The sequence below is a fragment of the Eleutherodactylus coqui genome, chromosome 3, assembly GCF_035609145.1.
Source record: "Eleutherodactylus coqui strain aEleCoq1 chromosome 3, aEleCoq1.hap1, whole genome shotgun sequence".
Lineage (NCBI taxonomy): Eukaryota > Metazoa > Chordata > Amphibia > Anura > Eleutherodactylidae > Eleutherodactylus > Eleutherodactylus coqui.
The window spans coordinates 225080617-225098277 of record NC_089839.1 but is presented as its reverse complement, the minus strand read 5'-3'; the positions used below and the strand labels follow the sequence as shown (position 1 = coordinate 225098277).

Sequence of the window (17661 nt, the reverse complement as noted above, 5' to 3'; positions counted from 1 at the left end):
GTGAATCCACATTAGTGGAATCCGCGCAATTACTGCTGTGCTGAAGGACAAAGGAGGTTCAACATGCTACTAGATGGAGGGCTTATAATGGGGCCATTCATTGTGTGTATGTTTTATATATATATATATATATATATATATATATCTGTGCTTGTACATTTATAATTGTTTTTTTGCATTACACAGATACAAGTCGGTAAATTTAACCAGACCATCACCATGCTGCATCTGGCCGGGATAGAAACACCAATCATCGTCTCCATAGTCGTTTTCATCATACTGTTACTACTCTGTGTAGTGGGTGAGTTGCGCCTTCAGTGCTCATACCGTTGACTTTCTAGTTTCCCAGCCCCTCCTAAGACCAATTGCGCTACATGGAAACCATCTACAGCCATGATTTTAACTCTCTTCTTTAATGTTATAGCACTCTTTGTTTTTTGCACCAAGAGCCGCAGGGCTGAGCGCTATTGGCAGAAGACTCTGGTGCAGATGGAAGAGATGGAGTCTCAGATACGAGATGAGATCCGGAAAGGTAATTGAAGAGATCACTTTTTTTTCAGCAGTCTCACCAGTGACACTGTTGCAATAACATTGCTTTACTGCAAATGAATTTGGTTTTCATTGCCACGGTGATGTAGGCGGAAATGGAGGCGGAGCATGAAGCTCTAGTGCCCCCTGCTTCTAGCTCTTTAACTGTGCTTATTACCTTAGATTTTTGCAAGACTGTTGATATCAAGTTTCCTCTCTTGTATTTTTGTAGGATTTGCAGAACTTCAGACTGACATGACTGACCTGACCAAGGAGTTAAACCGTAGCCAGGGAATCCCATTCCTGGAGTACAAGCATTTTGTGACCCGCACTTTCTTTCCAAAGGTTAAGTATCTTAAAGAAACTCTAGACTTATAAGGAAATGAACTTAGATCACCATTTTATACGCTGATCTAAGTAAAGGCATATCCGGAACAAAGTGTGCCAAGTTTATTAAAGGGGTCTTCCAGGAAAATACTACTGTATCCTCTGGATAGTTGATCTGCCAGGGTCCGCCACTTGGGATCCCAGGTGATTGAGTACCCACTATAAGCGTAGGTATTGGAGCAGAAGCTGCTGCTCTGAACCCTGCATAGTGGCTGGCACTTGTAACTTCAGGCTGGGGTCTTATTAAAGTCAATGGGAGCGAACTGCGCCTGCAGTTACCAGCATTGGCCACTACACAGGGGTCAGAGCAGCAGCTGCTGCTCCATACTGTGTATTGCGGCTCTTAAACGGCCGCCCAATCAGCTGATTGACCAGGGTCTTGAGCGGTGGACCGCAGCCAATTAACTATCGATGACCTATCTCCAGAATAGTATATTATAATGCTATTATAATAGTGTAATTTTATTTTTCTGGAGAACCTATTTAAGGAGCACGCACCTCTAAATAAGATTGGCACATATCTGGCCACTTCATGTTATGAGCTGGCGTAGATTTTTAGCATTAATTTCCACCAGTTTCTGGCATAAATTGCTGTAAATATGAAGGGACGTGGCCTCACAGGTCCTTCATATTTGCAGCAATTTATGCCAGAAGCTGGCGGAAATTAATGCTGAAATCTACGCCAGCTCATGGCATTTTGTTAAGCCCCGCCTACTTTTAGTAGCTAGGCTCAAAAGTTGCAATTTTTTGTTCAAGGAAAACGTGCACAAAAAGTTTCAACTTTTTAACATCAGAAAACTGCTTTAAAAGGGTCCTTGAATTCCCTTCATAGCCTGAAATGGCTGATAACAGCCAACAATAGATTGTATTCACCTATCCTACAATGGACTTCACCTTTGTCTGAATGGGTTTGAGAAAAATATTGCTTCCTTCTTGCAAAAACAGCGCCACCCCTGTCCTCAGGTTGCGTGTGGTATTGCAGCCAAGCCTCATTTACTGCAGGGGAGGAATCACACACAGCGTAATTTAAAGAGGTTTTCTCCACAGGAAAGGGGAGAAATGTCTGATCACTAGGGGTCCGACCGCTGGGATTGGCAGTGATGCCGAGATTGGTGTACCAGAAATGTCCCATGTGAATGAAGCGGCAGTGCGCATGCATGGCCGCTGCTCAATTCACTTCTGTGGGACAGGCGAGATCGATGCGCTCAGCAATTTTCCTTCATCCCACAGAAATGAATGGAGCATGAGCACCGCTGCTTCATTCACATGGGACATTTGGAGTGCACAGATATCAGGATTGCTGGTGGTGCCTTTTAATTTGAGGACTTCTGAGACACCCAACAATCCTGAGAACAGGGGTCTCGGAGGTCATCACATTAATGGAGCTGCAGTCAAGTCCACAGGAACCTGTAGAACCCTAGTTCTCGGGAATGATGAGACTGAAGGAGCTCTTACGTTCTCAGTCTCTCATCTAGGGAACTGTAAATATCACTGTAATATGGGAGTGGGCGACACGCAGCGCCGCGGGATAAAGATCTCATTTGCATATGTGGTGAGCGGATGCGATGATTATACACAGATACTCGTCCTAATTACACAGGAGACAGTACAGACACATTTTATTTCATTTGTAATTAGTATTTATTGTCGGGATTTGGATGCAGACCATGAATGAGGCGGGGCCGTCACGGGCTTCACTGAATATGATGATAATTGTATGGGGGGGGGAGATCGTATATGAGCCTGCAAATACTGAAGTGAAAGTACTGGTTCTGGGCACCGCAGATCCTCATCTTTTAGAGGTAGCATCTTTTATGTTGAGGAGGAAAAAAAGGAAGGAAACCACATGGCACGCATGTAATAAAGTGTCATATTGTGAAAGCCTGTGTCACAACTTCCCCTTTTGCAGGCATCTGTCTTGTATCGCCTCTAATTAGCGCATGCTTATAGAAAAAAAGCTAGGGCAAAGATCATTTTGATTGTCAGTTAAAGGGCCACTCCGATTAAAGCTTATATGTTTGTTCAAGGGTTTTCCAGAACTAAATTTCTCTGTAGTGCCCCCACAAGGGAAATGAAGCATTACACAATGAATGGGTTTCCTGTGTAATGCATGGATCATTTGGGTTCTCCATAGTGCTAGATGCTCTTTGTAGCCACTCTCCATTCTAAAGGATATGTGAGAATCCCAAATCTGCCTTCTGTTAACCAGGTAACCCCTTTAAAAAAGTTTATGGGACTAAAAATAAATGTTATGGCACAGAACGGGATAAAATAAAGAAATATGGCTCACTCAACTTAAGTGGTTCCTCCATACAGAGCATGGCAACCGCCCAGTTTCCATTGCTCAAATCCCAGAAGAAGTTGTGGTGGTCATGTGCAGTTCACTGTGCATGTGACCACTCAGCCAATCACACGCCTCAGCAGTCACATGCCGCTCATGGCAAAATCACCACATGATACCTGTGATTGGCTAAGTCGTTCCATGCACAATAAATAGGATCAGCGTGGTAAAACCAAGACTCCTACGCTGGCCAGGGGCCACTTAAGGCGGTGAGTATGCTCTTACAATATTCCCTTCCCTTTATACGCGATGATTATCGCTCTAAATTCGCTCAAATGATGTATAATCATTGCATGTAAATGCTACCATCATTTGCTTTTCATCCGAATGATGATTTTTAGTTGAGATTAAAAACCATTCTTCCACCAGAGAGGTGATAACAGGGACCACAGCGTGCGATTCACCATAGGAGTGCTGATAACATTGTATTCAGCTGCAGTCCCACAAAAGAAAAAAGGGGCTATATGCAGATAACTGACCACCTGCTGTTCTCTGCATACAAATCAGGGAGGCTCATTTACATGCAAATAAAGTTAATAAGCTGCTAATGGGCATAGTGCCCATTAGCAACTTATGTAAAATGATCTCTCAAACTGTCATTCTCCCTATCTTTTGAACAAATTTTGAGCGATCATCTTTGCATGTAAATGGGGCTTAAAAAGGGGTTTCCTAGTTAATGGAGGGGGATTCAGGACCCTCATGCATTCTTTAGAAAGGGGAATTGCTACAGAGGGATCCTTTGCTCAGGAGGACCCAACAAGTCTTTGCAATACACAGAATGCTAATTGATTTTGATATTTATGTAATTCTTTGTTTCCACTATGGGGGAGCTGCAAGGTAATTAGATACTTACTTTCCCTACAGATCACAACTGAACGATGGGGGTCCCTGCTATAGGACATATTGTGATTTGCTTGATAAGGAAAAGGGATGAAAAAGAGACATATTTCTTATTTCTTATGTCATGTATTTTCACAGTGCTCCTCCATCTACGAAGAATGTTACATCCTGCCTCCCAAAAACTTCAATAACCCACTGGGGACACAAGTATCAGAGACGCATCCCTTGCTTTGCTCAGAATGGAAGGTAAGTTCCTCTGATTCTTCCACGTGGGACCAAAAATTCCCCATAGAGTCATTAGAACCCAGTGATCTGCGGAAATTCCCAGCTATTTCAACTTGTGTTGGGGGTTTCCATTGCTGTCTTTTATTACTATTTTCACATTTATTCAGTTTTCATTTTCATTTATTTCCTCCTTTTTACAATTTCGTGTACCAGGCAGAGCAGCCATCATCAGGGCTTGTCACCGTTATTGCTCTTCTTTCCTGTAGTTCTGTAATCTGCTCCTCCATGTTATTAGGATGCTGTATGGACTCTTCCCTCCCATGCAGTCCTTCCCAGTGATGTAGCTATAGCAGATTCTGAGGTTGTAGCAGTGATCTGGTTACTGATGGGCCTATAAATTCCTCTGTCACATGAGAGGACATCAGTACTATAAATGACACATAAAGGTTGGTGCCACCTAATAAATGTTTAACCTCAAAGATTCAGGAGATTTAAGATCTGTCTCTGGACCTTTCTCAGCTCTTTTTCAGTTTTCCATCCCCTACCCATCCTGTCTATGCCCCCTCCTTATCTTTCACAGGTTGTCCATCGTAATCCCTCCCTATTCTCACCCTGCCTAAATCTTCTATATGCCCCCTATCTTCCCCCCTCATCTTGCCTACACTTCCTACCCATGTTGCCCATTTCCATCCTGATCCATTCTCATCCTGCCCTTGTCCCCTCCCTGTCCTGCCTGCAGTCTCTCTTCTTCCCATATTCTGCCTCTGTAGATGTCTAGTCTTCCTGCCTATGTCACCTCCTTATCCTGCCTATGTTTCCTCCCCATCTTGAAGATCTTCCCCTCTTCTTGTCCTGCCCCTTATTCATTTTATCCTTCTTATATTCTATATATAGTATCCATCTTCCATCCCTAAAATCCCTCCCTGTTCTCTTGCAACTTAAATTCCCTAGCCATCTTGCCTAATCCCCCATCCTACTTGTCTTCCCTTCCCATCCTTCCTACGCTCTTACCCCCACATTTCCCTATCCATCCCTGGATCCATCTTCCACCCTCATCTAAAGCCTGGTTTAGACACAACAATGTCTTTTGACATTGAGCGATCACTTTGCGCTCTGAGCAGGGAATTCAGAAGACAAGTGGGGCCACTTGTCTTCTGCATCCAGCTGTTCTCTGCTCAGAGCGCCTGGCTGTTATACAGCTAAGCACTCCAAGCGGGGATGCAGAGAACAAGTGGGGCCGCTTGTCTTCTGCATCCAGCTGTTCTCTGCTCGGAGCGAGGTATGCAGAACACAGCAAGAGTGCTGTGTTCTTCATACCCCAGCTGTTCATGGAGCGGGATACAGCTGAAACAATAGTATCAGCTGTATCCCGCTGTGAATTCCTGATAAGGCTCATCCTTTAGCATGCTGAAAGACAACGATGAGCGACTGCTTAACAAAAACTGCACGATATCAGTGCAGTTAGACACAACAATTATCGTTCAAAAGACGGCTTTTGAGTGAATTTTGAGTGATAATCATTGTGTCTAAATAGGGCTTTAGGTTCTCTCCCCTTACAATGACTCTTTGTCCTGCCTCTGTTACTTCTTAGTACTTCTTATTATACTTTCCCATCATGTCTATTCTCCTTCTGACCTGCCTGTTACCTCCCCATCCTGTCTCTGCTTTCACTTTCTGTGTAGTCTCCCGTATGTTACCTCCCTATCCTGCCTCCGTTACCTTCATATCCTGCCTCTGTTTTCTCTCTCCGTCCGACCTACTTTACCTCCCCGTGCTGTCTTTGCTACCTTGTTGTCCTGCTTATGTTACCTCCCCAACCTGTCTCTGTTTTCTATTTCCGTGCAACCTACTGTACATTACATCCTCATCCTGTCTTTGCTTCTTCATTGTCCTGCTAATGTTATCTCCCCATCTTGGCTCCGTTACTTACCCATCCTGCCTATGACCACTAACCATCCTCTCTCTGTTCTCTCTCTCTGTCCTGCCTATGTTACCTCCTCTTCTTGTCTGTATTTTCCCTCCATCCTGCCTATGCTACCTCTTCATCCTGCCTGTGATCAGTATCCATCCGGTCTGTGTTCTCCCTCCATCCGACCTACGTTACCACCCAATGCTGTCTTTGCCTCTCCCTATCCTGTCTGTGTTACCTCCCCTTCCTGTTTTTGCCCTTCCCTGTCATGCCTACCTTTTTTGTTTATACCACTTGTTGTCTCTCTCTGTCCTTCCCATAGTTTCCCCAAAGAAATCCATTTCTTAAAACCCCTGACAATTAGAAAAATCCATTGGAAAACTTTAGAAAACATCAAATTTTATTTGCAGCAAAAATGTACAAAAAATCCCTTATTCTTTGGACTGCAGTAATATTACACACCAGAGCCATTATATGCCGGAAATTATAGCCTCTCAACCCTCGGGAGGTCAATTCCTGCATAGAGAGACATTGCTAGAAATGCCATAATCTCCTGAATCCCCACAGCCCGCTGGGAATCTTGAAACCCGAGCTGTATTTAGGGCTGCGCAGAATTAAGAGTTAATGAAGTGCCCCGTGTTCTTGTGATGTGACTAGTGAAGACGGCTCCTTTTCCTCTTCATTATGGAATTTTTCGGACTGTGACGCTCCTCTGTGCTGCACTGTTTGCTTTGGCTCTGGCCCCCAAATGGCCTCTGGAACAGAGATGAAACCAAACAGATATGAAAAGGGTCTTATACTTACAGTACGGCGAATCTTGGGTCACTGGGAAAACGCGGGACTATAAATGATCAATTATATTATGGTATACAAAAAGATCTCAAGTGGTATATAATGGATCTTTCCATCATCCGCATCAATATCCACATCCTGCCTGACATGTTATGTGCATATATGTGGACAGAGGGGTGTAACTATAGGGAATGCAGGGTATGCGGTTGCACCCGGGCCCAGGAACCTTAGGGGCCCATAAGATCTCTCTTCTCCATATATGGAGCCTAGTTCTAAGAATAAAGGCCTATTTACACTGAAAGATAATCGCTCAAACAACAGTTTGAGTGACAGTTTTGAGTGATCATCTCTGCATAACTCTAAGTAGCTAATTAGCTACTTAAGAGCTAATGCAGGCGGAGCGGGATACCGCTGTGATAGGTCCGAGAACAAAGCAACTGTTTTGTATATGCAAACAGCTGCATTGTTCTCAGAGCTTTCAGCTGGTGTCCCGCTGAGAACTGCCAGCGGGATACCAGCTGAAAGAATACTATCAGCGCTGCCCGCTGAGAAAATCAGCGAATTGAGCGAAATTTGAGTGATAATCATTGTTTCTAAATGGGCCTTAAGGTATTGTATTTGGGGGCCCTGTTAAAGATTTTGCATTGGGGCCCAGGAGCTTTAAGTTACGCCTGTGTGTAGACACTAATGATAATGGCGATGTGGATGTACACACGGCCTCCATGACAACACTTCACCTGATGGAAATCCAAAAGGGGACCTCAGACTTTGAACCTGTAACTAGGGTTGCCACTTCTGTCACAAAAAATACTGGCCATGGCTTCTCTCATCGATGTTTATAACTCCATTATTCTAGTGGCCTCAGCTAGAAATTATGCCCCCACTCAGTTCCCCTAATAGTAATAGTGACCCCACTAGTGGCCCCAATATTAACAGTCCCTCTAGTAGTGCCTTCAATAGTAAGTGTCCCTCTTAGCGGCCCCAGTAGTAATAGTGTTCCTGGTGGAGGCCCCAGTAGTAATAGTGCCCCGCAATAGCCCCAGTAGTAACCCCCATAGAAACAGAAAAATGAATGAGAAGCAAACAAATTCTTGGTCATCGGTCAGTCGGGGCATTCATTTACACCGCTGCATGCTTAAATCTAAATGATTTATTGACCTATGGGCCCTAAGCTCTGTCTTTGTGCCACCATCCTGCAAAACACAGGACTGTTGGGGAGAAATAGTGGCAAACTAACAAATTCTAGCTGCTGTTATAATCATTGTATAAGCAAAGGTTCTGCCACCAGTTTTTAAGATCTATGCTTGCTGTCAGTCTGTTATATCAAGAGGCTGATCGCTGACACAGGCGCATAACTTGGTAAACTACCAAACACTTGATACACTTTTGAAATCTCAGTTAGATATGACAGGTCAACCCGTGGATGTAAAGGTGTGGTTCCATTTACTGAGAGCATGCAGAGATCTTGATGAGTTGTAACACACAGTATATCGTCATGTATCTACCAAACAACAGAGTGATAATTCTGCAATGTCATATATAAGTGCGGTGTTAACACCTTTGTCCTCATGGCAGGTTCCAGAGAGTTGCCGTACAAACATGGAGGAAGGAATCGCGACCTTGTCCACTCTCCTCAGCAACCGGCACTTCCTGGTCACTTTTATCCATGCGGTTGAGGCACAGAAGGACTTTGCTGTGCGAGACAGGTAGCGGCGATATTTCACATAGACAATTAGCATTAGCGTCCTCTGATTACTTCAGCCTCCAGTCTCGGTGAAGAAGAAAAAAATCTGCAAGTGAAAATTATCTTGGAGATCTCACGTAGATCACCTCCTGCATATTCATCACATGCCGATGAATTTTTTTTATCTTTATGGGTTTTTTTTATATTTTGTGCTACTTGTTCTTATTATATATATATATATATATATAATGTATTGGGATGGGGCTTAGGTTGCGTTATTAACTGTTGAGCAGGGTTGGGGCTTGTGGCAATGTGACTGCTGGTTGAGCAGGGGTGGGGCTGCTTATGGCAAAGTGACTGCTGCTTGAGAAAGAGAGTGCCTTGTGGTAGTGTGACTTCCGCTGGAGGAGAGGTGGGGTTTGGGGTAGTATAACTGCCGGTTGAGTATAGACTGGAATCATGGCAGCATGACTGCCAGTTGAGCAAGGGTGGGGCTTGTGGTGGTATGACCGCCAGCTGAAGAGAGGTGGGGCTTGTGGTTGTATCACCGTTAAATAAGGAGAGACGGGGCTTGTGTTAGTGGGACTACTGGCTGCAGAGGGGTGGGGCATGTGGTAGTTTGGCCTCCTGGGGAGGAGGGATGAGGTTTTGGCAATGTGCCTTCCAGTTGAGCAGGGATGAGGGCTTGTGGCAGTGTTAGGGTGAAGTCACACGAACATATATCGGCTCGGTTTTTACGCCGAGCCGATATACGTTGTCCTCCTGTGCAGGGGGGGGGGAGGATAGAAGAGCCAGGAGCAGGAACTGAGCTCCCGCCCCCTCTCTGCCTCCTCTCCGCCCCTCTGCACTATTTGCAATGGGAAGAGGCGGGGCGGGGGCGGGGTTAAGTTCCGAGAATTAGCCCCGCCCCCGTCCCACCTCTCCCCATTGCAAATAGTGTAGAGGGGCGGAGAGGAGGCAGAGAGGGGGGCGGCAGCTCAGTTCCTGCTCCTGGCTCTTCCAGCCTCCCCCCCCCACCCCCCTGCAGATGAGGACAATGTATATCGGCTCGGCGTGAAAACCAAGCCCCGATATACGTTCGTGTGGCTTCACCCTCAGAGCTAGTTGGCAAGGGGTAGGGCTCTTGGCATTATGAGGGCTGGTTGATCAGGAAGAGTTTGGGCATGTGGTAGTATGACCGCCTGTTTAAGAGGGACACCGCTTGGGGTAGTGTTATCACTGCCTGTGGAGGGGAGGAGCTTGTGGTAATGTGATTCCCCATTGAGGAGGTGTGGGGCTTTTGGCAGTGTGACTTTCGGTTGACATGGGGTGGGGTTTATGGCGGTATGACTGCTGGTTGAGCAGAGGTCATGCTTATGCTAGTATGACCGCCAGTTAAGGAGGAGTGGAGCTTAGATTGCAGTCCCTTTTTATCATTAGGGGTGAAGTGTGTGATAGTGGGACAGTGCATACATCACAACACTTGAATCTCCATTTTCTAGACATATTAGGCCCCACTCAGAAAAAACGCCCAGTTTGCGGTATATTACTTAAACCAAACTAATTTTGGGCCCAATCTGGGATCAGTCTGGTTTGGACTTATAATGGCTTGTTGGAGGTGCGTGGGGCTTATTGTAGTGGAACAGCCTATCAAGAAAGGGTGGAGCTTACAATAGTGCTATAGCTTAGCTTGGCTAGAAGGGGTTTATAGTAGTTTGATAGGTTATCTGTGGGATGTACTTGCATTGCATTTTAGAATGTATAGGAAGCACTTTCTTATTAATCGGACGGCTTCCACGCAGAGGAAAAGGCGCTAAAATGGTGTACAAATATCTTCTCAATGATGTATTCTCTGGTCAGGTGTAACTTGGCCTCTCTGCTCACCATCGCCCTACATGGAAAGCTGGAGTACTACACAAGCATCATGAAGGATCTCCTGGTGGATCTTATAGATTCCTCGGCTTCCAAAAACCCCAAACTGATGTTGCGCAGGACAGAATCAGTGGTGGAGAAGATGCTGACCAATTGGATGTCCATCTGCATGTACAGCTGTCTGAGGGTATGTAGATGACACGGTGTACATGACCGGGGCTGTACTGTATGTAGTTTTTGCATGGCCTGATAGGCTATAGCACAGTTTTCACAATAATTCACTACTTCCTACAGGCTGTCGCTATGAAGGGGACTTGCGCTTTTTTTTTTTTTGCTACAGGAACAATCACAGCAGGATGTAAAGCGTGCAACAAAAAAGTCCTACCTCCAAATAATTAAATTAACATTTTTCAGTAGCATTTTTCACTTTCCGTATTTACTGTATACGCGTCTCGCTGCTGCCTCCCTGGCATTGAGGTGAAAGGTTCCCAGTTGTGTTATGATAGTGAAGACCCCCACTAATAAGCATGAGCTGTAAGCAGAGGCGTCAGGGAGCGGCCTGGAATTGATTAGTTCCAGTCAGTTGGACTCTGCAAACAAATCCAAATATAATTACCACTGTGACCCGGAGATCCCAGGATGGGGGACAGCAGAGGGGGATCGCACTGACTGACTGACTTCATCCAGACGTCCTGTATTATGATAGCAGTGTTTTAGACTTTGGGGAAGCATTAGTGGGATTATCACTCGCCATCTGTGCGGCCATTGCTGGATCGCCTCCATTCACCCCAGCAGCGTGGGATATATTATTACAGCACATTGTACTATTATATGATGGTATCACTGATCACATGACATTATATATGTGGCTGTAGGACCTCCAAATCAAAAAATTCCCAGCACTTCTAAATCCTTGAGAATTCCATCTGTCTGTAGTCCAGGGAGAGGAGAGTAAACATACTGTGTAACTGTTAGTTGCTTCATTTGGGGGCACTATTACTAAGGGGGCAATATATAACTGTAAGTAGCCATATTTGGGGCCACTGTTACTAAAGAGTCAAATAGGGCACACTTTACTTTAAGGGATTACATTGGGGCCACTATTACTAAGGGGGAACATTGGGAACACTATATAACTAAGTGGCCATATTTAAGGGCACTATTACTAAGGGGCCACATAGAGGGCACTTTTTATTTAAGGGGCCACATAGTAAGCATTGTTTTTTAAGGGGCTACATTATTCACATTATTATTATTGAGGATTACCGCCTGCTGCTTTAAAGCACTGAGCTTTGCTATTGCCTGCTGCAGGCAGAGATCGGAGGTGCAGCGCTGGAGCTGCAGGGAGAGGAGTATAGGGTAATGGTATTTGGTCAAGTTGTGAGTGTATTATCCAGTAAGGATAAATAAATCTTGTTATTTTTATAACCAACTTATTCCACAGCACTTTCAAGTAATTTATTAATTACCCCACCACCACCACCACCACCACCACCACCACCAAGCTGGGTACTCATTTTACCAACTTCGGAAAAATGGAAGGCCGAGTCGGCTACCTGAACGAAGTGGGGATTGAACTCGCAACCTTCAGGCCGTGAGCCTGAAGGTTGTGAGTATTTCTGCTGCCTTAGCACTCTGCACCCTCTGAGGCTATATAGCCATGATATCTAGTTATGATGTGGTGTTATTATTTAGTCAAATTATGGCAGTACTATGGAGCACGGTAGGTGTAGGGGGCAAGCTGAACATTTGCACCAGGGCCCATGCGCCCCTGTAGCTACTCCCCACTAAGGATCTAAACTCAATCAGAGTCTGTTTGGCTACAGTTCTATTCGGTTTGCTTAACTGCTCCAGGAAAATTTGTTGGCCACCCAGCTTCTCCAAGCACTGAATGACAAATCCACCTACTGTAGTTATGCGTCCTCCGCTGCTGTATCATTGCGGTACTAAATACTTGTCTTTCCACAGGAGACGGTAGGAGAACCATTTTTCTTGCTGCTGTGCGCTATAAAGCAGCAAATCAACAAGGGATCCATTGACGCCATCACTGGGAAGGCCAGATACACGCTGAACGAGGAATGGCTTCTGAGGGAGAACATTGAAGCTAAACCCATGGTAGGTAGCGCCACCCGCAGGAAGGGGTGAGGTATGGCAAGCACAGCTGTTATTTTAGAGGAGTTAACTTGACATTTACCGCATTGTGATAACTCAACTACAATGTACTACAATGCTGTAAAGCAAGTTATCACAATGTGACAGTCATGTTAATAATTGCTACCTCTGTAGCTGCTATCATGGCTTTATTCAGGACAAATCAGACAAAGAAGCAAAAAGGGCCCCTTATCAAAAATGGTCTTGTTGGGAGAGTTGTAGTTTTTATTTGTACCATTTTAGGGGGCATGTGACATTTAGATTGCTTTTTATTACTTTTTTAGGAGGCGAACATAAGAAAAAACTATTCTGGCATTACTATTTAAAACGAGTTTTATGGCGTTCATTACGTATATTAAATAACAACATATTTTCATTATCTGGATCATTGCGAACGTGGTTATACCTGTTATGTGATGGCTTTTTTTGTACTTTATCCCTTGAAAATCGTTTTCTATGGAGGAAAATGTGTCTTTTTTTAAACTGGATTTTTTTTCTTTCAATTAAACTTTATGGAACTTTTTTGACACTATTTAACAGTCCCTCAAGGGGACTTGAAGATGCTATCATTTGATCACTAGGAGAGTGCACTGCATTAGTTACATTAGTACATTGTACTGCGCCTATGATAGCAGCTTTTAGACTCTGTGGGAGACGGGGCCTAATAGGCCAAGTTACATGACACACATGGAGGCCTTTGTCAAGCTTCCGGCTGCCATGGGAACCCATTAGTACTTCAGGGTGCCGATAGGTGACAGAAGGAGCACTCTGCTCTTCTCATCTGCTTTCTCGTTGTAGTTGCTATTGGTTGTGGCATGTAAGGCTGGGTTCACACAGGGCGGATTTGCCGCGGAAATTCTGCGCGGAATTTCGCCACGGCAAATCCGCCTGCGGCTAATCTCAGAGTTAGCCAGCCATGTGGACGATATTTCTCAGAAGTCTCATCCACACGGGACGGCCAATCTGCTGCGGTAAGTAAGGCTGGAACTGCGGCTGCGGCGGCCGCAGCCGCGGTTTCAGACTATGCAGCATGTCTATTTATCTTTTCTTTCCGCCGCGCTCTCCTCTATGGGAGCGTCGGCCGCAGCGAAAGAGCGAGCGGCCGGGCCGCTTCAAAGCTGCCGCAGGTTTTTCCGCGGCGGTTCTCCCGGCGGAAATCTCGCATTTTTTGCTGCGGCCAAACCGCGGGATTTCCGGCGGGAATATGCCCAGTGTGAACCCAGCCTAAGGAGTTAAACTGCCAGGATCTGAGGTTTCTCCTCGCTTTGCAGTTAGAGCAGAACTTTGGCTGTTAGTAGTCAGCCAAGCCACTGGCTATGGCCTCATGTCTACAGGTGGATCTGATTTGAGGAATTCGCAGGGAGATCCGCAAATAAGCCACCCATAGGAAAAAACATGGGCAGGTGAATTAAAGCACGTGGATTTAATTTGCCGATCTTTGGGTGCGGAAATCAAATAGCAGCATGGGTTGCGCACAATCCGTAAAGCAGTTTAAAATAATTAAAATACTTTCCACAGTCCATCCGCTGCGACTCCCGCATGTAGATTCAGATTCGTCCGTAGACATGAGGCTTTAGGCTACATTTAGATGGGCAAGTGCGATATCGGATCAAGAAACTCAGCACGATATCGCACTTGTTTGCGTGCATTTTAACCTGCGGATGCGGGGCGTTTTTTATGCAAATTCCTCGTATCACTTCTGGTAAATTGCGATCCTCCGGCGCTTGTTTCATGTGCATCGGTTTATTGGCAAGTGTTTTCCATTGCTTTCAATGGGAAACAACACCTTGCACTCGCGTGCGCATCACACCACATGCGACGTGTTTGACTGTCCCATGAAATCAATGGGCCATGCATTTCAGAAGAACGTGAAAAAATAGGGCATGCAGTGATTTTTTTTACCTCGCAACAACGCTCATGTATGTAACTCCATTCAAAAGAATGGAGTTCATATTTGTGCGAGTTTTGTGCTTGCGTGAATGTAGCCCTAAGGGCTTATTTAGACGACCATATATCGGCTCGGTTTTCACACCGAGCCGATATACGGCGTCCTTGTCTGCAAGGGGGGAGGCTGGAAGAGCCAGGAGCAGGAACTGAGCTACCGCCCCCTCTGTGCCTCCTCTCCACCCCTCTGCACTATTTTCAATGAAGAGAGGCAGGACAGGGGCGGAGCTAATTCTTGCCACTTAGCCCCGCCCCTGTTCCCCCTCCTCTCATTGCAAATAGTGCAGGGGGGTGAAGAGGAGGCAGAGAAGGGGTGGGAGCTCAGTGCACTGCTCCCGGCTCTTCCAGCCTCCTCCCCCTGCAGAGAGAGACACCGTATATCGGCTGGGCGTGAAAACCCAGCCGATATACGGTCGTCTGAATGCACCCTAAAAAAGATGTATGTGCAGGTTTAAAGCCTATTAGTTAAGTCAGAAAAAAGGCTTTTTGCAGTCCTGAAGAGGTTAAGGCTAGGGCAACACTCAAGTCTCAGAAAAGTCGTACAGCGACTGTTTTATGGCAGCGATTGGGCTGTTAAAAAACAAGAAAAATCGCAGTCGGGTTGCAGTCGATCTTTCATTACACTTACAACGACAACTGGTCTGTGGCATGCAACCTGTAACCGACTTGATGTCATGTGACTCGTTGTGAAGCCCTGACCTTAAACTGATTTGTCCTTACTACAAAATTTGCCATGCAATACAACAGAACAAAGAGCAGTATAAAAGCGGTGACGTCATCGGAGTGGGCGGGGCTTCCTCTCAAGTACTTGCAGAATGAAAAATGAGCACAGAAATATTTCATCTTCTTACAGAAAATCTTGGTGTTACTTTGATCTATGACTGAACTAATCCATTGTTTTCTGCGCCGTCTCTTCTGATGTTCCCTGAAATATCCCAGACAGCGGAAAGATTTAACCCTCCCTGCATCCTGGAGAACATATGGAGGGTCTCATTCCCAGGGGGGCTGTGATTTATGGCTCCTACCTCACAGGGAGAGAGGTACAGACAGGAGGGGCGGCCTTTGGTTTCCTATAGAGATTTTCCAGGGAGATGAGAGGAGCTCCAGGCAAATGACCAAAGAATCACAGGAGAAGAGCGCAAAATTAATCACCACTACGTAATAAAAAGTTCTGCAACTTTCTAATCTACTTTGGGGGGCATTTATCATCGGGACAATTCTTAAAAAAACTTTTCTGGGAGCTTTTTTTTTTCTTTAAAATGTGACAAATTTATCAAATGTCGCAAAATGGTGGTCATTTACGGCTTTGCGCAATGCATTTGTAACTGCTCAGCTTTCTGTGCCGCTCTTGCCACTTTCAGGGGAAGGGGGCACAAAAGACCCGACGTGTGGCTAATATATGAAGACACGTGCGTCTCACCATATACTGTTTGCATCTTGCTTCACAGGAAATAATTTTAAATTATTTTACTCCCTAAGAAACGTAGAGTAAAAGCTGAAGCATCTGTTCTTTTTGGTGCAATTCAATAGTACATTTGCCTAAATTGATCTGCATCAAAAATGCTATGGAAACTTGCATCGTAATTAAGGCCAGGCCCCACCCCCAAAAAAAAAGGCAGCAAGAAGGGACCATTAATTTTATATGGAAATACGAATGTATAATGCATATTCACTGCATTTTTGCGCAGTTCCAGTCACTGATACATTGTAACATCCCGGACTCCACACTGATACATGTTACCTGCACTGATACATTGTAACATACCGGACGCCAGAATGATACATGTTACCTGCAGTGATACATTGTAACATCCCGAACTCCACACTGATACATGTTACCTGCACTGATACATTGTAACATCCCAGACTCCAGACTCATACATGTTACCTGCACTGATACATTGTAACATCCCGGACTCCACACTCATATATGTTACCTGCACTGATACCCTGTAACATCCTGGACTCCACACTGATACATGTTACCTGCACTGATACATTGTAACATCCCAGACTCCACACTGATACATGTTACCTGCACTGATACATTGTAACATGCCGGACTCCACACTGATACATGTTACCTGCACTGATACATTGTAACATCCCGGACTCCACAATGATACATGTTACCTCCACTGATACATTGTAATATCCCGGACCCCACACTGATACATGTTACCTGCACTGATACATTATAACATCCCGGACTCCACACTGATACATGTTACCTGCACTGATACATTGTAACATCCCGGACTCCACACTGATACATGTTACCTGCACTGATACATTGTAACATCCTGGACTCCACACTGATACATGTTACCTGCACTGACACATTGTAACATCCCGGACTCCACACTGATACATGTTACCTGCACTGATACATTGTAACATCCCGGACTCCACACTGATACATGTTACCTGCACTGATACATTGTAACATCCCGGACTCCACACTGATACATGTTACCTGCACTGATACATTGTAACATCCTGGACTCCACACTGATACATGTTACCTGTACGGATACATTGTAACATCCCAGACTCCACATTGATACATGTTACCTGCACTGATACATTGTAACATCCCGGACTCCACACTGATACATGTTACCTGCACTGATACATTGTAACATCCTGGAATCCAGACTGATACATGTTGCCTGCACTGATACATTGTAACATCCTGGACTCCAGACTGATACATGTTACCTGCACTGATACATTGTAACATCCCGGACTCCACACTGACACATGTTACCTGCACTGATACATTGTAACATCCTAGACTCTACACTGATACATGTTACCTGCACTGATACATTGTAACATCCTGCACTACAGACTGACATGTATTACCTGCACTGATACATTGTAACATCCCGGACTCCACACTGATACACGTTACCTGCACTGATACATTGTAACATCCCGGACTCCACACTGATACATGTTACCTGCACTGATACATTATAACATCCTGGACTCCACACTGATACA

General features: G+C 45.1%; 1 protein-coding gene across 3 annotated transcripts in view; it reads left to right on the top strand.

The window, feature by feature from the left end:
• PLXND1 (plexin D1) overlaps window positions 1–17661 on the top strand; it is a 109929-nt gene that overhangs the window by 73988 nt on the left and 18280 nt on the right. For all 3 annotated transcript variants that reach the window (XM_066597002.1, XM_066597001.1, XM_066597003.1), the window contains exons 20-26: window positions 187–301; window positions 425–532; window positions 761–873; window positions 4235–4342; window positions 8598–8728; window positions 10546–10744; window positions 12526–12672. In XM_066597002.1, coding sequence (XP_066453099.1) covers window positions 187–301; window positions 425–532; window positions 761–873; window positions 4235–4342; window positions 8598–8728; window positions 10546–10744; window positions 12526–12672 — 921 coding nt within the window. The remainder of the gene's footprint in view (window positions 1–186; window positions 302–424; window positions 533–760; window positions 874–4234; window positions 4343–8597; window positions 8729–10545; window positions 10745–12525; window positions 12673–17661) is intronic.